Source organism: Salmo trutta, chromosome 39, assembly GCF_901001165.1.
Source record: "Salmo trutta chromosome 39, fSalTru1.1, whole genome shotgun sequence".
NCBI lineage: Eukaryota > Metazoa > Chordata > Actinopteri > Salmoniformes > Salmonidae > Salmo > Salmo trutta.
This window is the reverse complement of record NC_042995.1, coordinates 9,090,754-9,117,081: the sequence shown is the minus strand read 5'-3', so window position 1 is coordinate 9,117,081 and position 26,328 is coordinate 9,090,754. Positions and strand designations below refer to the sequence as shown.

General features: G+C 41.3%; 2 protein-coding genes across 4 annotated transcripts in view; both read right to left on the bottom strand.

Moving 5' to 3' along the window:
• The window catches only part of LOC115179514 (zinc finger protein 239-like), a 37,602-nt gene extending 15,996 nt beyond the window's left edge, over nt 1-21,606 (bottom strand). The window contains exons 1-2 of one of the 3 annotated variants that reach the window (XM_029741114.1): nt 10,801-10,881; nt 7,699-7,947 (exon numbers count right to left, since the gene is read on the bottom strand). In XM_029741114.1, the coding sequence (XP_029596974.1) occupies nt 7,699-7,801 (103 nt within the window). In that variant the 5' untranslated portion in view covers nt 7,802-7,947; nt 10,801-10,881. Of the gene's footprint in view, nt 1-7,698; nt 7,948-10,800; nt 19,559-21,536 lie in introns of those variants that run through there. The other 2 variants (XR_003872929.1, XR_003872930.1) reach the window with 2 other exon arrangements.
• LOC115179804 (gastrula zinc finger protein XlCGF17.1) lies at nt 17,243-21,081 on the bottom strand. Its single transcript, XM_029741596.1, has 3 exons — nt 21,066-21,081; nt 19,310-19,402; nt 17,243-18,388 (listed from the first exon to the last, which is right to left on the bottom strand). Exons 1-3 carry the CDS (start codon nt 21,079-21,081, stop codon nt 17,457-17,459), a joined length of 1,041 nt encoding a protein of 346 aa, XP_029597456.1. The 3' UTR covers nt 17,243-17,456.
• Nucleotides 21,607-26,328: the final 4,722 nt, after the last annotated feature.

Here is a 26,328-nt window from a genome sequence, read left to right as displayed (position 1 = left end):
TGGAAATCTGTCCTTTGGTCTGTCCTTTTGGTTCCAATCGCCGTGACACGTGGTGTGGGTGAACGGATGATCTCCGCATGTGTGGTTCCCACCGTGAAGCAATGAAGGTGGTGTGGGGGTGCTTTGCTCGTTACTGTCAGTGATTTATTTCAAATTCAAAGCCACACTTAACCAGCATGTCTACCGGTGTGCCCTAGTAAGAAGACCACTTTGTGCAGCTCACCCTGCACTATCATCTCCAATGTAAATAACATGAGTAAGTCTACCTGATAAGCATTAAAAACAATCAAGCAACCCAAAAAAGTGCTAAAAAATAGCCCATATTAACATGTGTAGTCGAATAAACAAGGTCCATGAAGTCAATAACTAGCTTGTAACAGATGAAATTCATATTCTGACTCTCTCTGAAACTCACTTAGATAATACATTTGATGATACAGTGGTAGCAATACATGGTTATAACATCTACCGAAAAGACAGAAATGCCAACGGAGGCGGTGTTGCGGTCTATATTCAGAACCACATTCCTGTAAAGCTTAGAGTTGATCTAATGTTAAATACTGTTGAAGTAATATGGCTACAGGTTCATCTGCCTCACCTAAAGCCCATTCTGTTGGGAAGCTGCTATAGACCACCAAGTGCTAACAGTCAGTATCTGGATAATATGTGAAACATTGACTGGTTCTCATCAAGCTGCCCACTCAACAACAAAAACATCTAAATGTAACCAGTCAGTCAACCTACCAGGGTTGTTACAAACAGCACAGGAATGAAACGTATTGATCACATCTTCACTAATGCTGGAGAAATGTGCTTTAAAGCAGTATCCAAATCTACAGGATGTATTGATCACAATATAATAACCATATCTATGAAAACCAAAGTTCCAAAGGTAGGGCCTAATATAGTGTATAAGAGGTCATACAATAAGTTTTGTAGTGATTCCTCTGTTGGTGATGAAAATAATATTTGCTGGTCTGTGGTGTGTAATGAGGAGCAACCAGATGCTGCACTTGACACATTTATGAAATTGATTATTCCAGTTACTAATAAGCACGCACCTATTAAGAAAATTACTGTAAAGACTTAAATCTCCTTGGATTGATGAGGAATTAAAACATTGCATGGTTGAGAGGGATGAGGTAAAAGGTATGGTAAATAAGTCTGGCAGTCCAACTGATTGGCAAACGTACTGCAAATTAAGAAATCATGTGACTGAACTGAATGAAAATAAACTATACTATGAAACAAAGATAAACTATATAAAGAATGATAGTAAAAAGCTTTGGAGCACCTTAAATTACATTTTGGGGAAAAAAGGCCACTCGGCTCCATCATTCATTGAATCAGATGCTCATTCATCACAAAGCCCACTGATATTTCCATCTACTTTAATGATTTTTTCATCGGCAAGATAAGCAAACTTAGGGATGACATGCCAGCAACAAACCCTGACACTACACATCCAAGTATATCTGACCAAATTATGAAAGACCTTTGAATTCCGTAAAGTCAGTGTGGAAGAGGTGAAAAAAGTATTGTTGTCTATCAACAAATGACAAACCACCAGGGTCTGACAATCTGGATGGGAAATTACTGAGGATAATAGCAGACGATATCCCCACTCCTATTTGCCACATCTTCAATTTAAGCCTACTAGAAAGTGTGTTCCCTCAGGCCTGAAGGGAAGCTAAAGTCATTTACTGGCTCAAATAGCCAACCAATCAGCCTGTTAACAACCCTTAGTAAACTTCTGGAAAAAAAATGTGTTTGACCAGATACAATGCTATTTCACAGTAAAAAAATTCCAACAGAATTTCAGCACACTTATAGGGAAGGACACTCAACAAGCACAAAACTTACACAAATAATTGATTGGTTAACCTTTCTGGGCCCGGGGGCAGTATTGAGTAGTTTGGCTGAATGAGGTGCCCAAATTAAACTGCCTACTACTCGGGCTCAGAACGTAGGATATGCATATTATTAGTAGATTTGGATAGAAAACACTCTGAAGTTTCTAAAACAGTTTGAATGATGTCTGTGAGTATAACAGAACTCATATGGCAGGCAAAAACCTGAGAAAAAAATCCAACCAGTAAGTGGATTGTAGTTTTTCAAGACTGGGCCTATTCAGTATACAGTGACTTAGGGTTCAATTTGCACTTCCTAAGGCTTCCACTAGATGTTTCAGGCTTTTGCAGTCAACAGAGAGCGAACAAGACCTCCTGGAGTCTGATGACCGAGAGAATGACATGGCCTCAATTACATGCATTCACGTGAGGGGTAGCTGTGTTCCATAACGTTTTTCAAGACATTGGAATCGTTCGGTTGGAATATTACTGAAGTTTTACATTAAAAAGGCCATAAAGATTGATGCTTTACAACGTTTGACATGTTTCAACGAACATAAATATAAGTTTTTGTCGTGAAATTTTCAACGCGCTTCCTACATTTGGAGTAGTTTACTGAACTCGCAAACAACAAGGAGGTATTTGGACATAAATTATGGACTTTATCGAACAAAACAACATTTATTGTGGACCTGGGATTCCTGGAAGTGCCTTCTGATGAAGATCATCGAAGGTAAGTGAATATTTCTAATGCTATTTATGATTTTAGATGACTCCAAAATGGCGGGTATCTGTATTGCCTGTTGTATTTTTCTGAGCGCCGTACTCAGATTATTGCAAAGTGTGCTTTCCCCGTGAAGCTTTTTTGAAATCTGTCACAGCGGTTGCATAAAGGAGATGTTTATCTATAATTCTTTGAATAACAGTTTAATATTTTATCAACGTTTATGATGAGTATTTCTGTAAATTGTTGTGCTGATTCACCGGCAGTATTGGAGGCAAAATATTTTCTGAACATCACGCGCCAATGTAAAATGGGGTTTTTGGAAATAAATATGAACTTTATCGAAAAAAACATACATGTATTGTGTAACATTGAGTCCTAGGAGTGTCATCTGATGAAGATCGTCAAAGGTTAGTGCTTAATTTTAGCTGTATTTCTGGTTTTTGTGACCCCTCTCCTGCTTGGAAAATGGCTGTGTGGTTTTTCTTGTGTTGGCACTGTCCTAACATAATCTAACTTTATGCTTTCGCCGTAAAGCCTTTTTGAAATCGGACAATGTGGTTGGATTAAGGGGAGGTGTATCTTTAAAATGGTGTAAAATAGTTGTATGTTTGAGAAATTTGAATTATGACATTTTGTTGTTTTGAATTTGCCGCCCTGATATTTCACTGGCTGTGTCCCGCAGGTGGGACGCTAGCGTCCCACATAGCCCATAGAAGTTAAGAGAAATTGATGATAAAATGATTGTGGGGGCTGTCTTGTCAGACTTCAGGGCAGCTTTTGACATTATCGATCATAGTCTGCTGCTGGAAAAACTTGTGTTATGGCTTTACACCCCCTGCTATAATGTGGATTAAAAGTTACTTGTCTAACAGAACACAGAGGGTGTAATTTAATGGAAGCTTCACAAAAATAATCTAGGTAGAATCAGGAATTCCCCAGGGTAGCTGTTTAGGCCCCTTGCTTTTTTCAATCTTTACTAACGACATGCCACTTGCTTTGAGTAAGGCTAGTGTGTCTATGTATGTGGATGACTCAACACTATACACGTCAGCTACTACAACGACTGAAATGACTGCAACAATTAACAAAGAGTTGCAGGTAATTTCAGAGTGGGTGGCAAGGAATAAGTTAGCCCTAAATATTTATAAAACTAAAAGCATTGTATTTGGGACAAATTATTCAATAAACCCTAAACCTCAATTAAACCTTGTAATAAATCATGTGGTAATTGTTGGATTGTGAACTGTCATGGTCCATAATAAAGCACTGCTCTGCATTCTTAACAGCACCATCAACAAGGCAGGTCCTACAGGTCCTAGTTTTGTCGCACCTGGACTACAGTTCAGTCATGTGGTCAGGTGCCACAAAAAAGGACTTAGGAAAATTGCAATTGGCTCAGAACAGGGCAGCATGGCTGGCCCTTGGATGTACACAGAGAGCTAATATTAATAATATGCATGTCAATCTCTCCTGGCTCAAAGTGAGAGGTATTGACATGTTGAATGCACCGAGCTGTCTGTTTGAACTACTGGCACACAGCTCGGACAACCATGCATACCCCACAAGACATGCCACAAGAGGTCTCTTCACAGTACCCAAGTCCAGAACAGACTATGGGAGGTGCACAGTACTACATAGAGTCATGACTACATGGAACTCTATTCCATATCAAGTAACTGATGCAAGCAGTAAAATTAGATTAAAAAAAGCGGATAAAAAAAAACACCTTATGGAACCGCGGGGACTGTGAAGCAACACAAACATAGGCACAGACACATGCATGCATACGTACACGATAACGTACGCACTATACACACGTACAGTCCCTTTTAACAGTATTCATCCCTATTGGCGGTTTTCTTATTTTGTTGCATTACAACCTGTAATTTAAATAAATTTTTATTGGATTTAATGTAATGGCTATACACAAAATAGTTTAAATTGGTGAAGTGAAATGAAAAAAATTACTTGTTTCAAAAAATTACAAACGGAAAAGTGGTGCATGCATATGTATTCACCCCCTTTGCTATGAAGCCCCAAAACGAGATCTGGTGCAACCAATAACCTTCAGATGTCACAATAATTAGTTAAATAAAGTCCACCTGTGTGCAATCTATGTGTCACATGATCTCAGTATATTTACACCTGTTCTGAAAGGCCCCAGAGTCTGCAACAGCACTAAGCAAGAGGCACCACCAAGCAAGCGGCACCATGAAGACCAAGCAGCTCTCCAAACAGGTCAGGGACAAAGTTGTGGAGAAGTACAGATCAGGGTTGGTTACAAAAAAATATCAGAAACTTTGAACATCCCACAGAGCACCATTAAATCCATTATTAAAAAATGGGAAGAATATGGAACCACAACAAACCTGCCAAGAGAGGGCCACCTACCAAAACTCAGACCAGGCAAGGAGGGCATTAATCAGAGGCAACAAAGAGACCAAAAATAACCCTGAAGGAGCTGCAAAGCTACACAGCGGAGATTGGAGTATCTGTCCATAGGACCACTTCAAGCCGTACACTCCACAGAGTTGGGTTTTACAGAAGAGTGGCCAGAAAAAAGCCATTGCTTAAAGAAAAAAATAAGCAAACACATTTGGTGTTTGCCCAAAGGCATGTGGGAGACTCCCCAAACATATGGAAGGTACTCTGGTCAGATGAGACTAAAATGTAGCTTTTTGGTCATCAAGGAAAATGCTATTTCAGGCGCAAACACAACACCTCTCATCACCCCCACAGTGCAGCATGGTGGTGGCAGCATCATGCTGTGGGGATGTTTTTCCATCGGCAGGGACTGGGAAACCGGTTAGAATTGAAGGAATGATGGATGGCACTAAATACAGGGAAATTCTTGAGGGGAAACCTGTTTCAGTCTTCCAGAGATTTGAGACTGGGCCGGAGGTTCACCTTCCAGCAGGACAATGACCCTAAGCCTTCTGCTAAAGCAACACTCGAATGGTTTAAGGGGAAACATTTAAATGTCTTGGAATGGCCTAGTCAAAGCCCAGACCTCAATCCAATTGTGAATCTGTGGTATGACTTAAAGATTGCTGTACATCAGCAGAACCCATCCAACTTGAAGGAGCTGGAGGAGCTGTTTTCCATTGAAGAATGGGCAAAAATCCCAGTGGCTAGATGTGCCAAGCTTATAGAGACATACCCCAAGAGCTGTAATTGCTGCAAAAGGTGGCTCTACAAAGTATTGACTTTGGGGGGAAAAGGGGGGGGGGGGTGAATAGTTATGCACGCTCAAGTTGTTTTTGTTTGGTTCAAAATAAAAAATATTTTGCATCTTCAAAGTGGTAGGCATGTTGGACCCCAGGAAGAGTAGCTGCAGCCTTGGCAGCAGCTAATGGGGATCCGTAATAAAAACAAAAATACAAATACAGCATTCTACAGTGATACACATCATGCGTAACCAATCCTGCCCAGGACCTCCACATCCTGCTTCTTTACCTGGGGGGTGCTGAGGAGTATTTCTGACTGTAATAAAAATAAAAAATATTTTGCATCTTCAAAGTGGTAGGCATGTTGTATAAATGAACTGATACAAACCCCCCAAAAATCAATTTTAATTCCAGGTTGTAAGGCCACAAAATAGGAAAAATGTCAAGGGGGGTTGAATACTTTCGCAAGCCACTATACACATGGATCTGGTTTGCACTTAGTCCCACTATCATTTGTTTTTCAACAGGACAATGACCCAAAACCCCTCCAGGCTGTGTAAGGGCTATTTGGCCAAGAATGAGAGTGATGGAGTGCTGCATCAGATGATCTGGCCCTCCACAGTCACCCGACCTAAACCTAATTGAGATGGTTTGTGCTGAGTTGGACCGCAGAGTGAAGGAAAAGCAGCCAACAAGTGCTCATCATATGTGGGAACTCCTTCAAGACTGTTGGAAAAGCATTCCAGGTGAAGCTGGTTGAGAGAATGCCAACAGTGTGCAAAGTTGTCATCAAGGCAAAGGGTGGCTACTTTGAATAATATATTTTGATGGTTACTACATGATTCCATGTGTTATTTCATAGTTTGTCTTCATTGTTATTCTAGAATGTAGAAAATAGTAAAAAATTAAGAAAAACCCTTGAATGAGTTGGTGTGCTAGAAAACAAATCCCTAGAATGCAGGAACATAGGAAGAAACCTAGAAAGGAACCAGACTCCGAGGGGTGGCCAGTCCTCTTCTGGCTGTACCAGGTGACATATGAATTCATATCAGTAGGCTGCACAATACAGGAGAATAAAACTATTCCAGTTAGGGTTGGGGTCAATTCCATTTCAATCAATTCAGAAAGTAAACCTAATTCCAATTCCACATGCTGCTAATTGAGAAGCATTGAAGAGAATATGAATTTCAGTGTATTTCCTGAATTATCTGGAATTGACCCGAACCCTGGTAACAGTCCAAGGCAAAAGGGGTGAAAATAATTATCCATAATCATCCTCCACTTACTATCACAAGGGTTAGAAACTACACAGACTCATTTCATATCATCCTCCACTTACTATCACAAGGGTTAGAAACTACACAGACTCATTTCATATCATCCTCTCACTATCACAAGGGTTAGTAACTACACAGACTCATTTCATATCATCCTCCACTCACTATCACAAGGGTTAGTAACTACACAGACTCATTTCATATCATCCTCCACTCACTATCACAAGGGTTAGTAACTACACAGACTCATTTCATATCATCCTCCACTCACTATCACAAGGGTTAGTAACTACACAGACTCATTTCATATCATCCTCCACTCACTATCACAAGGGTTAGTAACTACACAGACTCATTTCATATCATCCTCCACTCACTATCACAAGGGTTAGAAACTACACAGACTCATTTCATATCATCCTCCACTCACTATCACAAGGGTTAGAAACTACACAGACTCATTTCATATCATCCTCCACTCACTATCACAAGGGTTAGTAACTACACAGACTCATTTCATATCATCCTCCTCTCACTATCACAAGGGTTAGTAACTACACAGACTCATTTCATAGAACTTTAAAACACTGTCAGTTTGTCTACTTTTCTTCTTTAGTCTCTCCTAGCGACCTCCATAACTTATGGCCCAGTCTAACTTATGAGGAACCTGCTCTTACCATGATTAACAGTTGTCCTAATCTCCTCCTCCTCTTCTTCATCTTTAATGTTGACATTCAGCTCCAGTGTTTGACTGCAGTCTTCCAGCTTCACTGATGCCATCTCTGGATCCTGCAGTACAAACTGGGCTCCACTGTCACAATCAGGACCCAGTGACTGTAGGTTTGGACTCAGTGTGGAAGGAGAGAGGCAGGCTGGGTTTGTCTTCACTGTTGATGTTACCGGCCTCAGACTTAATCTGAGTCAGCCTGTAGTAATAAAGACAAACAGACACAAAATCTTGACAGTTCTGGCACATTGTTTATCCTCAAAATATATTCTCTTTTTGTTGTTCAATTATCTAATTTCAATAGATCCGATAGCTATGCATCGACAACAAAACATTCATTGAAATCAGACAAAATTCACCCTTTAAATTACACAAATAAGAGATGGATCTAAATGTACAGAATGGTTACCTGGAGGAAAATGAGGGTTATGCTTTTTCAATGTCAGTCAAGGGGAGGGTTTAGTATTGTTTTAATCTAGTCCAGAAGAGGGTCCTGTCATTTATAATTGATGAAATGTCAATATTTCTCAGTGTTTAAGAATGAGTTGCTTATTAGGCTTTATAAACTGGGTGGTTCGAACCCTGAACGCTGATTGGCTATATATCAATGTGTGCCCGATGCCGCCCCTCATATCTGATTCGCTGCTGGGCGCGCAATATCAAGTGTGCCTATAGGCTATTTAGTGTAGTGTCAATTAAATGATCCATAGCCTATAGGCTAAAGCAGGGCTCTCCAACCTAACCAATGGCTGTGCTGTGTCGGCCTATCCTAACCAATGGCTGTGCTGTGTCGGCCTATGGTGGCAGTTGAGGAACGGAGTGAAAGGTTTCTTCACATTTTTTTGTTGATTAGGCCAAGTCCCCCAAAAATACACTATGTTGCTTGCGGACTAGCCTATTCCTCCACCCACCATGCACTCTTTAAATAGCCTACCTCCATGTCAGTGAAGGGCTGTTGAGTTAAAACCCAGACTCCACTTGAGGGGTTATGCCATAGCCCTCTTTTATTGAAGATGTCAAAAAGCACAGGCCTACACCTTGTCAGATTAACATGAAGAAAATCTAACTGATCTGATTATATCAAGGGATCTATAACAGTGTTTTGGTCAGCACTGCTTTATGCTAGAAACAAGCTGAAAAATAACCAGGAAAAACGTGACTTCGTTTCTTTGACATTCAGAGGCTGAGATACAACCTTCTATAGCCCAGGAGACAAAACAAAAAGAAATACACAAATCTCACTAATCTAATTCTGTCACTACCAATGTATTAAGCTATTCACTTTCTGTACAATAGAAGATGTTTAAACCCAGACAGCTTTTAGGGAAATACTTGTTGGGTTAAAGACAGAATGAGAGTAGCCAGCAGTTAGAGATTTACATTTCTCTGCTAAAAGACTCTGGATGGTCCATCCGATGTCTGAAGTGGCCATACAGCATTTACTGCAGATGCATCCTCTGCAGACATCAGGGCTTTCATACTTATTGCGCTTAACGGAGCAGAGCTGTTGTCAAGGAAGTGAGTTAGAGTTTATACTGGACCTCCCACCCCACCTACCGTAAACCAATCATGTCAGATTGTCTCAGATTTAATTATTTGCAAACAGGGACAGTTTCGTTGCAAACAAAACACTGATTTGGCATTGGAGAAATTTAAGATTAACACACAGGCCTCTCTCCATTCTTAGCCTGTGTGGTATTGCATGAAATGTTCATAAAAAGGCCATTTTCTTCCCCAGACCTGCAAATATGATGATAGATTCATGCAATTTTATTTTATTTAACCGTTATTTTACCAGGTAAGTTGACTGAGAACATTTTCTCATTTACAGCAACAACCTGGGGAATAGTTACAGTGGAGAGGAAGGGGATGAATGAGCCAATTGTAAACTGGGGATGATTAGGTGGCCATGATGGTATGAGGGCCAGATTGGGAATTTAACCAGGACACCAGGGTTAACACCCCTACTCTTATGATAAGTGCCATGGGATCTTTAATGACCTCAGAGAGTCAGAACACCCGTTTAACGTCCCATCCGAAAGACGGCACTGCTTTTACCATAAAAGAGATCTATCCACCCTTACTCTTGTTCACAGTGGTCTGTGAACCCACAACCTCCTGGCCCGCAGCCCTGTATGCTATCAAAATTCCTGCGTTGCCATGCAATGCTTACAGGATGAAGAACAGTTTCTAAAATGGCATATCTAAAAGCTCTGGTCTGTCCAAGAAGTGAGGGTAAACATGTTCTCTACTATCCACTTTGTTTTAATAATTATTTTGGGGTATAGAGGCGGTGTCTTTATTTTCATTTTTTCAAGCGTTCAGGGAGGGTTTATGTCTAATATATTTTACTGACAGGACGGCCTCCATTTTCCTTTCAGATATCTTATTTTCTCCATGTAAACCTTATTAAAAATGTTCACTCTATGTGCAGTTACGCCATAGCAGACTTTCTAAAATTCACCTTAATGCATAATTTACTAAATGAACAATTAATACAAGGTTGTAGTTTGAGGCAGAACTATGTAATATTTTCCACTATTTCACTCACAAAAACCGATTGTATTTCCCATTCATATTATAGTAACAATTCTAGATAAATATAGAAACTGAACGTGTGTGAATATTGTTACAGTGACATGTAGAAATCAGATGAACATGACATTCTGCTTCTAAACAGTAGAACAACCCTGAAATTGTCTCTCTGGTGCATCTGCACTGCCTGCAAGTCTATTGACTCAGACCGAGAGGCGCCGCCATTTTACCAGCTCCTGAACACATATCAAATAAAATACATGTCAAATCAATTGATTCTTTATGAAATTACATTGACGAAATAATGTACATTCATTCACTCTGACAAACCCAAAGTCTAAACTTAGCTAGCTAGATAAAATCGTTTTTAATCACGTTCTTCACTCACTCGGTTTAGCACAAAAATAACACCTCATAAAACCTTTAACAAACGCGATAATACCTTGACGGATTTGTTACCTAACATGTTACGACATGTTCTTTCGATATTAGAAAGTTTAAACGTGCTAATGCATACCTTTAGTAATACTTTTGAAACAGACACACAAGCTATCGTCTTCAGAGCACAGTTCCGCAGACTTCATTGTGTCTGGAGCCCGGAACTTCCTGTTTCGAATTTATTTATTTATATATATATATATATATATATATATATATATATATATATATATATATATATATATACAGTTGAAGTCGGAAGTCTACATACACCTTAGCCAAATACATTTGAACTCAGTTTTTCACAACTCCTGACATTTAATCCTGGTAAAAAAAATCCCTGTTTTAGGTCAGTTAGGATCACCACTTTTTTTTAAGAATGTGAAATGTCAGAATAATAGCAGAAATTATTTATTTCAGCTTTTATTTCTTTCATCACATTCCCAGTGGGTCAGAAGTTTACATACACTCAATTAGTATTTGGTAGCATTGCCTTTAAATTGTTTAACTTGGGTCAAACGTTTTGGGTAGCCTTCCACAAGCTTCCCACAATAAGTTTTGTAGGAAGCTTTTGGCCCATTCCTCCTGACAGAGCTGGTGTAACTGAGTCAGGTTTGTAGGCCTCTTTGCTCGCACACGCTTTTTCAGTTCTACCCACAAATGTTCCATAGGATTGAGGTCAGGGCTTTGTGATGGCCACTCCAATACCTTGTTTGTTGTCCTTAAGCCGATACGTAAGCTTATTAAATACCAGTGATACTATCAAGAGCAGTGTGCGGTTTCTTTCATCCTGTTTTGTCCTTAAGCCTTGCCACAACTTTGGAAGTATGCTTGGGGTCATTGTCCATTTGGAAGACCCATTTGCGACCAAGCTTTAACTTCCTGACTGATTTCTTGAGATGTTGCTTAAATATATCGACATCACTTTCCTTCCTCATGAGGCCATCTATTTTGTGAAGTGCACCAGTCCCTCCTGCAGCAAAGCACCCCCACAACATGATGCTGCCACCCCCGTGCTTCACGGTTGGGATGGTGTTTTTCGGCTTGCAACCACCCCCCATTTTTCCTCCAAACATAACGACGGTAATTATGGCAAACAGTTCTATTTTTGTTTCATCAGACCAGAGGACATTTCTCCAAAACGTTCGATCTTTGTCCCCATTTGCAGTTGCAAACCGTAGTCTGGCTTTTTTATGGCGGATTTGGAGCAGTGGCTTCTTCCTTGCTGAGTGGCCTTTCAGGTTATGTTGATATAGGTCTCGTTTTAATGTGGAAATAGATATTTTTGTACCGGTTTCCTCCAGCATCTTCACAAGGTCCTTTGCTGTTGTTCTGGGATTGATTTGCACTTTCCGCACCAAAGTACGTTTACTTAGGTGCCTGCTCGCCTCCCTACCTCTGCGGAAGCACAGTTCCCGCTCAGCCCAGTCAAAACTGTTCGCTGCTCTGGCACCCCAATGGTGGAACAAGCTCCCTCACGACGCCAGGACAGCGGAGTCAATCACCACCTTCCGGAGACACCTGAAACCCCACCTCTTTAAGGAATACCTGGGATAGGATAAAGTAATCCTTCTAACCCCCCCCCCCCCCCCCCCCCAAAAAAAAGATATAGATGTACTATTGTAAAGTGGTTGTTCCACTGGATATCATAAGGTGAATGCACCAATTTGTAAGTCGCTCTGGATAAGAGCGTCTGCTAAATTACGTAAATGTAAATGTCTAGGAAACAGAACGCATCACCTTCCTGAGTGGTATGACGGCTGCGTAGTCCCATGGTGTTTATACTTGCATACTATTGCTTGTACAGATGAACATGGTACCTTCAGGCGTTTGGAAATTGCTCCCAAGGATGAACCAGACTTGTGGAGGTCTACAATTTTTTTATGAAGTCCTGGTTGATTTCTTTTGATTTTCCTGTAATGTTAAGCAAAGAGGCACTGAGTTTGAAGTCAGGCCTTGAAATACATCCACAGGTACACCTCCAATTGGCTCAAATGATGTCAATTAGCCTATTAGAAGCTTCTAAAGCTAACACATAATTTTCTGGAATTTCACAAGCAGTTTAAAGGCACAGTCAACTTAGTGTATGTAAACTTCTGACCCACTGGAATTGTGAGACAGTGAATTTTAAGTGAAATAATCTGTCTGTAAACAATTGTTGGAAAAATCACTTGTGTCATGCACAAAGTAGATGTCCTAACCGACTTGCCAAAACTATAGTTTGTTAACAAGACATTTGTAGATAGGTTGAAAAACGAGTTTTATTGACTCCAACCTAAGTGTATGTAAACTTCCAACTTCCAACTGTATATATATACATAAACTCTGCAAAAAAAGAAACGTCCTCACACTGTCAACTGTGTTTATTTTCAGCAAACTTAACATGTGTAAATATTTGTATGAACATAAGTTTCAACTGAGACATAAACTGAACCAGTTTCACAGACATGTGACTAGCATGAATGGAATAATGTGTCCCTGAACAAAGGGGGGTGTCAAAATCAAAAGTAAGTCAGTATCTGGTGTGGCCACCAGCTGCATTAAGTACTGCAGTGCATCTCCTCCTCATGGACTGCACCAGATTTGCCAGTTCTTGCTGTTACCTCACTCTTCCACCAAGGCACCTGCAAGTTCCCAGACATTTCTGGGGGGGAATGGCCCTAGCCCTCACCCTCCAATCCAACAGGTCACAGACGTGCTCAATGGGATTGAGATCCGGGCTCTTCGCTGGCCATGGCAGAACACTGACATTCCTGTACTTGCAGGAAATCACGCACAGAACAAGCAGTATGGCTGGTGGCATTGTCATGCTGGAGGGTCATGTCAGGATGAGCCTGCAGGAAGGGTACCACATGAGAGAGGAGGATGTCTTCCCTGAAACGCACAGCGTTGAGATTGCCTGCAATGACAACAAGCTCAGTCCGATGATGCTGTGACACACCGCCCCAGACCATGATGGACCCTCCACCTCCAAATGGATCCCGCTCCAGAGTACAGGCCTCGGTGTAACGCTCATTCCTTCGACGATAAACGCGAATCCGACCATCACCCCAAAACCGCGACTCGTCAGTGAAGAGCACTTTTTGCCAGTCCTGTCTGGTCCAGCGACGGTGGGTTTGTGCCCATAGGCGACATTGTTGCCAGAGATGTCTGGTGAGGACCTGCCTGACAACAGGCCTACAAGCCCTCAGTCCAGCCTCTCTCAGCCTTTGCGGACAGTCTGAGCACTGATGGAGGGATTGTGCGTTCCTCGTGTAACTTGGGCAGTTGTTGTTGCCATCCTGTACCTGTCCCGCAGGTGTGATGTTCGGATGTACCGATCCTGTGCAGGTGTTGTTACACATGGTCTGCCACTGCGAGGACAATCAGCTGTTCATCCTGTCTCCCTGTAGCGTCTTAGGCGTCTCACAGTATGGACATTGCAATTTATTGCCCTGGCCACATCTGCAGTCCTCATGCCTCTTTGCAGCATGCAAAGGCACGTTCACAAAGATGAGCAGGGACACTGGGCATCTTTCTTTTGGTGTTTTTCAGTCAGTAGAAAGGCCTAAGCTTTCATAACTGTGACCTTAATTGCCTACCGTCTGTAAGCTGTTAGTGTCTTAACGACCATTCCACAGGTGCATGTTCATTAATTGTTTATGGTTCATTGACCAAGCATGGGAAACAGTGTTTAAACCCTTTACAATGAAGATCTGTGAAGTTATTTGTATTTTTACAAATTATTTTTGAAAGACAGGGTTCTGAAAAAGGGACGTTTCTTTTTTTGCTGAGTTAATATGGAAATCAGTCCATTTAAATGTAATTAATTAGGCCCTAATCTATCGATTTCACATGATTGGGCAGGGATGCAGCCATGGGAGCCTTGGAGGGCAAAAGCCCATCCACTTGGGAGCCAGGCCCAGTCAATCAGAATAAGTTTTTCCCCACAAAATTGCTTTATTACAGACAGAAATACTCCTCAGTAACCCCCTCAGACAATCCCGTAGGTGAAGAAGCCGGATGTGGAGGTCGTGGGCTGGCATGGTTACATGTGGTCTGCGCTTGTGAGGCCGGTTGGACAAACTGCCAAATTCTCTGAAAATGACGTTGGAGGCAGCTTATGGTAGAGAAATTAACATTCAAATATCTGGAAATAGCTCTGGTGGACATTCTTGCAGTCAGCAAGCCAACCACAAACCTTGAGACATCTGTGGCATTATGACAAAACTGCACATTTTAATAAAGTGGCCTTTTATTGTCCAAAGCACAAGGTGCACCTGTGTAATGATCATGCTGTTTAATCAGCTTCTTGATATGCCACACCTGTGGATGGATTATCATGGCAAGGACGTAAACAAATTTGCGCACAACATTTGAGAGAAATAAGCTTTTTGTGTATTTGGAAAAAAATGCTCATGAAACATGGGACCAACACTTTACATGTTGCATTTTATATTTTTATTCAGTGTAGTGAGACAACCTGAACCTGTCAGTCGATAATGGGTTGCTAAAAATCAACATTCACTACAACAGTTTAAACTATTCAACAACCTAGGTGCAAATGGGACATCCTGTACATTAGTCCTCCCTCTGTATCATGTGAAAGAAAACTCCTATTTCCAGGTCTGAATACATTTTATTATCCTTTTCTCCTGATTCACTACCTTTTTTAACAGCTGGTTCAAGGTTTGGTAGTGGTGGTGTATGGATGAGGCGCTTTCCTGGGGACTGGCCAGTTTTTTCCCCCCTCATCAATCGACACACAATGCCCCATAATGACAAAGCAAAAACAGGTTTTTAGATTTATTTTTGTTTAAAAACTCAAATATTACATTTACATAAGTATTCAGACCCTTAGTACTTTGTTTAAGCACGTTTGGCAGTGATTACAGTCTTCTTGGGTATGATGCTACAAGCTTGGCAAACCTGTATTTGAGGAGTTTCTCCCATTCTTCTCTGCAGATCCTCTCAAACTCTGTCAGGTTGGATGGGGAGCGTTGCTGCACAGCTATTTTCAGGTCTCTCCAGAGATGTTCAATCGGGTTCAAGTCTGGGCTCTGGCTGGGCCACACAAGGACATTTAGTGACTTGTCCCGAAGTCACTCCTGCATTGTCTTGGCTGTGTGCTTAGGTTCGTTGTGGTCCTGAGTGCTCTGGAGCAGGTTTTCATCAAGGATCTCTCTGCAATTTGCTCCGTTCACCTTTACCTCAATCTTGACTAGTCTCCCAGTCCCTGCCGCTGAAAAACATCCCCACAGCATGATGCTGCCACCACCATGCTTCACCGTAGGGATGGTGACAGGTTTCCTCCAGACGTGACACTTGGCATTCAGGCCAAAGAGTTCAATCTTGGTTTCATCAGACCAGAGAATCTTGTTTCTCATGGTCTGAGAGTCCTTTAGGTGCCTTTTGGCAAACTCCAAGCAGGCTGTCATGTGCCTTTTACTGAAGAGTGGCTTCCGTCTGGACACTCTACCTTAAAGGCCTGAATGGTGGAGTGCTGCAGAGATGGTTGTCCTTCTGGAAGATTCTCCCATCTCCACAGAGGAACTCTGGAGCTCTGTCAGAGTGACCATCGGGTTCTGAGCCACCTCCCCGAACAAGGCCCTTCTCCCCCGATTGCTCAGTTTGGCCGGGTGGCCAGCTCTAGGAAGAGTCTTGGTGGTTCCAAACTTCTCCCATTGAAGGATGATGGAGGCCACTGTGTTCTTGGGTACCTTCTATGCTGCAGAGAGGTTTTGGTACCCTTCCCCAGATCTATGCCTCAACGCAGTCCTGTTTCAGGATCTACTGACAATTCATTTGACCTCATGGCTTGATTTTTGCTCTGACATGCACTGTCAACTGTGGGACCAATATAGACAGGTGTGTGCATTTCCAAATCATGTCCGATCAATTGATTTTACCACAGGTGGCCTCCAATCATCTCAAAGATGATCAACGGAAAAGGGATGCACCTGAGCTCAATTTCAAGTCTCACAGAAAAGGGTCTGAATACTTATGTAAATAAGGTTTCTGTTTTGTATTTTTAATACATTTGCAAAAATGTCACTATAAATTTTAGAATAAGGATGTAAAAAAAATTGGAAAAAGGGAAGGGGTCTGAATACTTTACAGATGCACAATATATTTGTTTTTTACCATCCAAAGTTTGGGGCTGGACCTAAAACATCCGGGGCTGAAGCCCCGAAAGCCCAGGACTAGTAACGCCACTGGATGCAATTATCCAAACCCATTGATGATGAATAACTTCAATATCTAATCTAGTTTTGAAAGACAACTTAATAAACACATGTAGTTGTTTCAGAGACTGTGTATCATTAAACAAATAACTATGTAGTAAAAACCAATCCCCCCAAACTAATAGTGAAAACTGATCATCACATCATCTCTATCTGATACATGTTGTGTCTACTAGCTCATTCCCACAGAAAACTGATCATCACATCATCTCTATCTGATACATGTTGTGTCTACTAACTCATTCCCACAGGATACTGATCCACCATCTCTATCTGATACATGTTGTGAGTACCGGCGCTTGACTTGGGCAGGAACTTACCGGAGCGGAGTACCAGGACCTCAAGTGTTCTACTGCTTGAGCTCCTGTTCCTGTTATAGATTAGCTCAAAAGTATGGTGGAGGTCCTGAAGCTAAATATAAACAGTACCGGCACCCAAAATAAGTACCGGCACATATTTCAGTTCAAGTCAAGCAATGAGATTAAAATCACTCCATCACTTAATTTTAATCTCAGCTGGTCTGAGAGAACTGACGAGGCTTCTCTCCTTTATGAATACCTTGGTGTGTTTTTAATCGGTTCTGTAGAGAGAAATTCTTCCCACTGACAGAGCAGTAGTAAGGCTTCTCTCCTTTATGTTTACGTTGGTGTGTTTTTAAGTTGCTCTCTTGAGAGAAACTCTTCCCACAGTCAGAGCAGTAGTAAGGCTTCTCTCCTGTGTGTATACGTCGGTGTGTTTTTAAGTTGCTCTGTTGAGAGAAACTCTTCCCACAGTCAGAGCAAGAGTATGGCTTCTCTCCTGTGTGTATACGTTGGTGTGCTTTAAAGCTACCCTGGTGAGAAAAACTCTTCCTACAGTCAGAACAGGAGTAAGGCTTCTTTCCTGTATGGGTACGTTCATGTGATTTTAAGGTATACAATCGGGAGAAACTCTTCCCACAGTCAGAGCAGGAGTATGGCTTCTCTCCTGAATGTATACGTTGGTGTGCTTTAAAGTTACACAGGTGGGAGAAACTCTTCCCACAGTCAGAGCAGATGTAAGGCTTTTCTCCAGTGTGTGTTCTCTGATGAACTGTTAGCTCAGATGATGTTGTAAAGCATTTTCCACAGTCACAGCAGGAGTAAGGCTTCTCTCCTGTGTGTAGACGTTGGTGTTTTTTGAAGTTGCTCTGTTGAGAGTAACTCTCCCCACAGTACGAACAGTAGTAAGGCTTCTCTCCAGTGTGCACTCTCTGATGAAGTGTCAGAGCCCTTGATGTTGTGAATCTCTTCCCACAGTCAGTACAGGAATACAGATTCTCTCCTGTGTGTATTTTTATGTGTATTTTTAGCTTTGATAGAAATGGGAAAATCTCCTCACAATGTGGGCAGTGGTGAGACCTCTTAGCTCTGTGATATTCCTGCTGTTGCTCTCTGGATGTAGAGAATGTCTCAACATGATCTCCTGTGTGAACATAAGAAGAACCAGTCAGTCGATGTGATATTCATGTCAAATGTATTTTATGAAGCTACATCTGCATTGCTTGCTCTTTGGGGATTTTAGGCTGGGTTTCTGTTAAAGCACTTTGTGACAACTGCTGATTCAAAAAGGGTTTATAAAATAAATGTATAAGTGCTTTACAGAAACCCAGCCTGAAACCCCAAACAGCAAGCAATGCAGAAGTAGAAGCACAGTGGTTAGAAAAAAACTCCCTAGAAGGCAGAAACCTAGAAAGGAACCAGGCTCTGAGCCGTGGCCAGTCCTCTTCTGGCTGTACTGGGTGACATGTGACTTCATATAAGTAGGCTGTACAATACAGGGGAATACAACTATTCTAAAAGTGGGTAACAGCCGGGGTTGGGGTCAATTCCATTTAAATAACAGTCCATTCAGAAAGTAAACCAAATTCCAATTCCACATTTTCCTAAATGAAAAGCATTGAAGAGAATTGGAATTTCAGTGTATTTCCCAAAATATCTGGAATTGACCCGAACCCTGGTAACAGTCCAAGGCAAAATGAGTGAAAATAATTATCCATAATCATCGTCCACTCACTATCACAAGGGTTAGTAACTACACAGACTAATTTCATATCATCCTCCTCTCACTATCACAAGGGTTAGTAACTACACAGACTCATTTCATATCATCCTCCACTCACTATCACAAGGGTTAGAAACTACACAGACTAATTTAGTTGAACTTTAAAACACTGTCAGTTTGTCTACTTCACTTCTTTAGTCTACTATCTGATCACTCCAGATAACCCAGTTGTTCAGGGATGTGTGACGTCAGAATTACAGAATTCAACCTAGCAATAGACTGGGTCATAACTTATGGAGGTCTAATTTATGATGATAACTTATAGACAGAACCAGCTCTTACCATGATTAACAGATGTCCTAATCTTCTCCTCCTCTTCTTCATCTTTAATGTTGACATTCAGCTCCAGTGTTTGACTGCAGTCTTCCAGCTTCACTGATGCCATCTCTGGATCCTGCAGTGCAAACTGGGCTCCACTGTCACAATCAGGACCCAGTGACTGTAGGTTTCTACTCAGTATGGAAGGAGAGAGGCAGGCAGGGTTTGTCCTCACTGTTGATGTTACCGGCCTCAGACTTAATTCTAGTCGTCCTGTAGTAATAAAGACAAACGGACACAAAAAGTTATTCTCTTGACAGTTCTGGCGCTTTCTTTATTCTCTAAAAATAGATTTTTTCTTGTTCAATTATCTAATTTCAACAGATCAGGTAGCTAAACATTGACAACAAAATATTAATTCACATTAGACAAAGTTCACACTTTAAATTACACAAATAAGAGACGGATCTAAATGTACAGAATGGTTACCTGGAGGAAAATGAGGGTTATGCTTTTTCAATGTCAGTCAAGGGGAGGGTTTAGTATTGTTTTAATCTAGTCCAGAAGAGGGTCCTGTCATTTATAATTGATGAAATGTCAATATTTCTCAGTGTTTAAGAATGAGTTGCTTATTAGGCTTTATAAACTGGGTGGATCGAACCCTGAACGCTGATTGGCTGACAGCCGTGGTATATCACACCATATACCACAGGTATGACAAAACATTACTTTTTACTGTTCTAATTACATTGGTAACCAGTTTATAACAGCAATAAGGCACCTCAAGGGTTTGTGGTATATGTCCAATATATCAGGGATAAGGACTGTATCCAGGCACTCCACAACAGCCCTTAGCCGTGGTATATTGGCCATATCACAAACCCCCTCTGGCCTTAACGCTTAAATATATCAATGTGTGGCCGATACCGCCCCTCATCTCTGATTCTCTGCTGGGCTCACAATATCAAGTGTGACTATAGGCTATTTAGTGTGATGTCAATCAAGTGATCCGTAGCTTATAGGATATGAAGTGCATGCTGGGAGAACCACAGAGCAAAGTTATACTGTATTTCTAACATAGTTACTGGGATGGTGTAAATACAACTAGGCTGCATTACACACTGCAAAGGTTATTCCAAACCTTAGCAACGGCCTGCTCTGTGCTTGTTGAGCCAAAACTTGTTTAATGCTGCCTAACCAATGGCTGTGCTGTGTCGGCCTATCCTAACCAATGGCTGTGCTGTCGGCCTATCCTAACCAATGGCTGTGCTGTGATTTTGTTGTTGAATAGGCCTAGTCCAAAAAAATACTATTCCTCCACCCACCAGGCCTCTTTTATTGAAGGAAATGTCCAAAAGCAAGCATTCAGGGAGGGTTTAGGTCAAATATATTTTGTTGATGGGACGGCCATCCATTTTCCTTTCAGAGGTCCTTAATTGTAAATCGTGTTCACTCCCTAAGTGCACTTAATATAAAGTAGACTACCTAAATTCACATAAATGCATAAATTACTAAATAATCAATTAATACAAGTTTGCAGTTTGTTTGAAGCAGAACTATGCATTATTTTCTACTTATTTCACTCACAAAAACCGATTGTATTTCCCATTCATATTATAGTAACAATTCTAGATAAATATAGAAACTGAATGTGTGTGAATATTGTTACAGTGACATGTAGAAATCAGATGAACATGACATTCTGCTTCTAAACAGTAGAACAACCCTGAAATTGTATCTCTGGTGCATCTGCACTGCCTGCAAGTCTATTGACTCAGACCGAGAGGCGCCGCCATTTTACCAGGTCGTGAACATATGGAAATAATAATGTAATGAAACAGCAGGGAGCAGGTCTCGAACCCTCGACCTTCTAGCCCGAAGTCCCGCGCGCTATCGACTGTTCCGCAAAAGCATGCTCGTACTGGAGAGTCGATTTCCGCGCTTATAAACCCAGGGTGGTTACAATAATAATAAACATGTCAAACGAACTCATAAATCTCAAATCAATTGATTCTTTATAAAATTACATTGACGAAATAATGTAAATGAATTCACTCTGGAAAACCCCCAAAGTCTAACGTCAGCTAGCTAACTATATGACTAACAATATTTTTTTACACGTTCTTCACTCGGTTTAACACAGAAATAACACGTCATAAAACCTTTATTAACAAACGCGATAATACCTTGACGGATTTGTGACCTGACATGTTCTTTCGATATTATAAAGTTTAAACGTGCAATGACATACCTTTTAGTAATACATGTGAAACGGATATAAAAGCTACCGTCTTCAGAGAACAGTTCTGGCGCTTTCATTACGGCTGACGCCTGCCTGGAACTTCCTGTTCCGCGACGACCACAGCGCAACAGGACTTGTCCTTGTTCTTGTTCGGTGGGGTTTAATGGCGGTTGGTCGATGTGCTGCAATACCACCCCCAACTGGACTATAGTATAAACCAGGTTCCCCCCGTGCGGCACACGGGTGGTTTTATTTGGCCCCCCAAGTTTTAATGAGCAAAACAAATGAACATAATAGACTGTAAAAACACCAGGAAATCAGCTCCAAGTGATTTTAAATAGCAGTATAATAATTTGTATTTATTTACTTTGATTTAACTAGGCAAGTCAGTTAAGAACGAATTCTTATTTACAATGAAGGCCTATGGGGGAACAGTGGGTTAACTGCCTTGTTCAGGGGCAGAATTTTTACCTTTTCAGCTCCGGGATTCGATCCAGCAACCTTTCGGTTACTGGCCCAAGTGGTGGAAAAAGTACCCAATTGTCATACTTGAATAAATGTAAAGATACCTTAATAGAACATTTCTCAAGTGGAAGTCACCCAGTAAAATACTACTTGAGTAAAAGTCTAAAAGTGTTTGGTTTTAAATATACTTAAGTATCAAAAGTAAATGTAATTGATAAAATATACTTAAGTATAGAAAGTAAAAGTATAAATAATTTCAAATTCCACATATTAAACAAACCAGGCGGCACCATTTTCTTGTTTTTTAAATTTACAGATAGCCAGGGACATGCTCCAACACACAGACATGATTTACAAACGAAACATTTGTGTTTAGTGAGTCCGCCAGATCAGAGGCAATAGGGATGACCAGGAATTTTCTCATGATAAGTATGTGAATTGGACCATTTTTCTGTCCTGCTAAGCATTCAAAATGTACAAAGTACTTTTGGGTGTCAGGGAAAATGTATGGAGTAAAAAGTACATTACTTTCTTTAGGAATGTAGTGAAATAAAAGTAAAAGTTGTCAAAAATAGAAATAGTCAAGTAAAGTACAGATACCCCAAAACACTACTTAAGTAGTATTTAAAAGTATTTTTACTCAAGTACTTTAACTCACTACCCTATTCCACCATTAGACCTCTATCTGGTTCTACACCAGGCCAATGGCCTGGGAGGACAGGACACGGCCGCTCAACACACCTTGTAACTCTTCTGAAATTAAATCTCATACACCCAAGTATTTCTCTGAAGCTGCCACCACGACATCTATTTTCTGTGATTTACATTCCATTTCTGCGGTACAGTTGATAAGCATTGCTATGAACGCTAGAAGACCATCTTACTGAAGCATATTACCTATTGGCCTACAGTATCCCTCTGTATTGGTAGAGATCTACTACTCACAGGGATCCTCTCAGAATCCCTCACCCTTGATATATCCTCCTCTACTTTATTCACTGTCTCAGCATGACAACTTCTGCACTACTCTGACCCTGGACTGATGCACTAACTTCTTCTTCTCTGGTAAAATGACGTTCACACAAAATGTAATGTGTATGCTGCCACCTACTGTACAGTTAGTGAACTGGAGAAAAAAGAAACATCAATTGTGGAAAAGGGGGGGGGGGGGTGACTTCAGACAAAATCCAACAACATGTAAATCCAACAACCATCCCACAGTGACAGTCCAATCCAAATCACATCCCTACACAGGCTCAGTGGCCTGGGAGTGGGGAACGTCTTCGGTCAGTATTCCCTGCAATGCTTCGGCTGTAAATTCCTGGTTTGCGGAAGAACTTGACAGGCCTGCACAGAGCCCTGACCTCAACCTTATCAAACACAATTGGGATGAATTGGAACGCCGACTGCAAGCCAGGCCTAAACACCCAACATCAGTGCCCGACTTCAATAATGCTCTTGTGGCTGAATGGACGCAAGTCCCCACAACAATGATCCAACATCTAGTGGAAAGCCTTCCCAGAAGAGTGCAGGCTGTTATAGCAGCAGAACCAACTCCATATTAATGCCCATTATTTTGGAATGAGATGTTCGACGAGCAGGTGTCCACATACTTTTGGTAATGTAGTGTATTTTATATATATATATAATACACTACATTACCAAATATATATATATATATTTATATATAATACACTACATGACCAAAAGTATGTGGACACCTGCTCGTCGAACATCTCATTCCAAAATCATGGGCATTAATGTGGAGTTGGTTCTGCTGCTATAAATGTAGTGTATAATATATATATATATATATATATAGTGTGTATACATAAATACATATATACAGTACCAGTCAAAAGTTAGGACACACCTACTCACTCAAAAAACTCAAACTTTTTTTTTTACTATTTTGTACTTTGTAGAATAATAGTGAAGACATCATAACTAGGAAATAACACATGCAGTAACAAAAAAAGTGTTAAACAAAATTTATTTTAGATTTTAGATTCTTCAAAGTAGCCACCCTCTGCCTTGAGGACAGCTTTGCTCACTCTTGACATTCTCTCAACCAGCTTCATTAGGAATGCTTTTCCAACGGTCTTGAATGAGTTCCCACATATGCTGAGCACTTGTTGGCTGCTTTTCCTTCACTCTGCGGTCCAACTCATCCCAAGCCATCTCAATTGGGTTGAGGTCGGGTGATTGTGGAGGCCAGGTCATCTGATGCAGCACTCCATCACTCTCCTTCTTGGTCAAATAGCACTTACACAGCCTGGAGGTGTGTTTTGGGTCATTGTTCTGTTGAAAAATAAATGATAGTCCCACTAAGCACAAATCAAATGGATTGGTGTATCATTGCAGGATGCTGTGGTAGCCATGCTGGTTAAGTGTGCCTTGAATTCTAAATAAATCAGTGTCACCAGGAAAGCACTCCCACACTATCACACCTCCTCCTCCATGCTTCACGGTGGGAACCGCGGAGATCATCCGTTCACCTACTCTGCGTCTCACAAAGACGCAGTGGTTGGAAGCAAAAATCTGAAATTTGGACTCATCAGACCAAAGGACAGATTTCCACCAGTCTAATGTCCATTGCTCGTGTTACTTGGCCCAATCAAGTCTCTTCTTATTATTGGTGTCCTTTAGTAGTGGTTTCTTTGCAGTAATTCAACCATGAAGGTCTGATTCACACAGTCTCCTCTGAACAGTTGATGTTGAGATGTGTCTGTTACTTGAACTCTGTGAAGCATTTATTTGGGCTGCAATCTGAGGTGCAGTTATTCTAATGAACTTATCCTCTGCAGCAGAGGTAACTCTGGGTCTTCCTTTCTTGTGGCGGTCATCATGAGAGACAGTTTCATCATAGCACTTGATGGATTTTGCCACTGCACTTGAAGAAACTTTAAAAGTTCTTGAAATGTTCCGGATTGACTGACCTTCATGTCTTAAAGTAATGATGGACTGTCATTTCTCTTTGCTTATTTGAGCTGTTCTCGTCATACTATGGACTTGGTCTTTTACCAAATAGGGCTATCTTCTGTATACACCCTTACTTTGTCACAACACAACTGATTGATTCAAACGCATTAAGAAGGAAAGAAATTCCACAAGTTAACTTTTAACAAGGCACACCTGTTGATTGAAATGCATTCCAGGTGACTTCCTCAAGAAGCTGGTTGAGAGAATGCCAAGAGTGTGCAAAGCTGTCATCAAGGCAAAGGGTGGCTACTTTAAAGAATCTCAAATCTAAAATATATTTTGATTTGTTTAACACTTTTTTGGTTACTTCATGATTCCATATGTGTTATTTCATCATTTTGATGTCTTCACTATTATCCTACAATGTAGAAAATAGTACAAATAAAGAAAAACCCTTGAATGAGTAAGTGTTCTAAAACGTTTGACTGGTACTGTATATCCACAGTGTTCTGTCATCAGTCTTGCTCTGTGGAGGATCTCGTGGCTTCAGGCAACCCTACAGCTACAGCCACACATGTCAGTACAGGCCTGAGTACAGTCTGAACAGCCCGTTGTCATAGCAGACATACCATCAGTAGATCAAGAATTCAGGAACTTTAAACTGCAGCCCCCTCCCCCCTGCCCCTTAGCCCCGCCCTCTTCTATCAGTTCACAGATCTGAAAGGACAGGATAGGTGTAAACAACAACCAATAGGCTGTGTGGCGTGTGGAACCTCAAATATATATTGTTCAAAGTAAGTGACCAAACTATATCTCTACTTCTGGGACACATTGGGTTAGGCTACTAGTTCAAGAGCAATAAGAGAATTGCTCAAGAAGGGAACAGTGAAGACAGAGTTGTGTAAGTTGGCCTCCCGAGTGGCGCGGTGGTCTAAGGCACTGCATCACAGTGCTAGCTGTGCTACTAGAGATCCTGGGTTAGAGTCCAGGCTCTGTCTCGGTGGTCTAAGGCACTGCATCACAGTGCTAGCTGTGCTACTAGAGATCCTGGGTTAGAGTCCAGGCTCTGTCTCAGTGGTCTAAGGCACTGCATCACAGTGCTAGCTGTGCTACTAGAGATCCTGGGTTAGAGTCCAGGCTCTGTCTCAGTGGTCTAAGGCACTGCATCACAGTGCTAGCTGTGCTACTAGAGATCCTGGGTTAGAGTCCAGGCTCTGTCTCAGTGGTCTAAGGCACTGCATCACAGTGCTAGCTGTGCTACTAGAGATCCTGGGTTAGAGTCCAGGCTCTGTCTCAGTGGTCTAAGGCACTGCATCACAGTGCTAGCTGTGCTACTAGAGATCCTGGGTTAGAGTCCAGGCTCTGTCTCAGTGGTCTAAGGCACTGCATCACAGTGCTAGCTGTGCTACTAGAG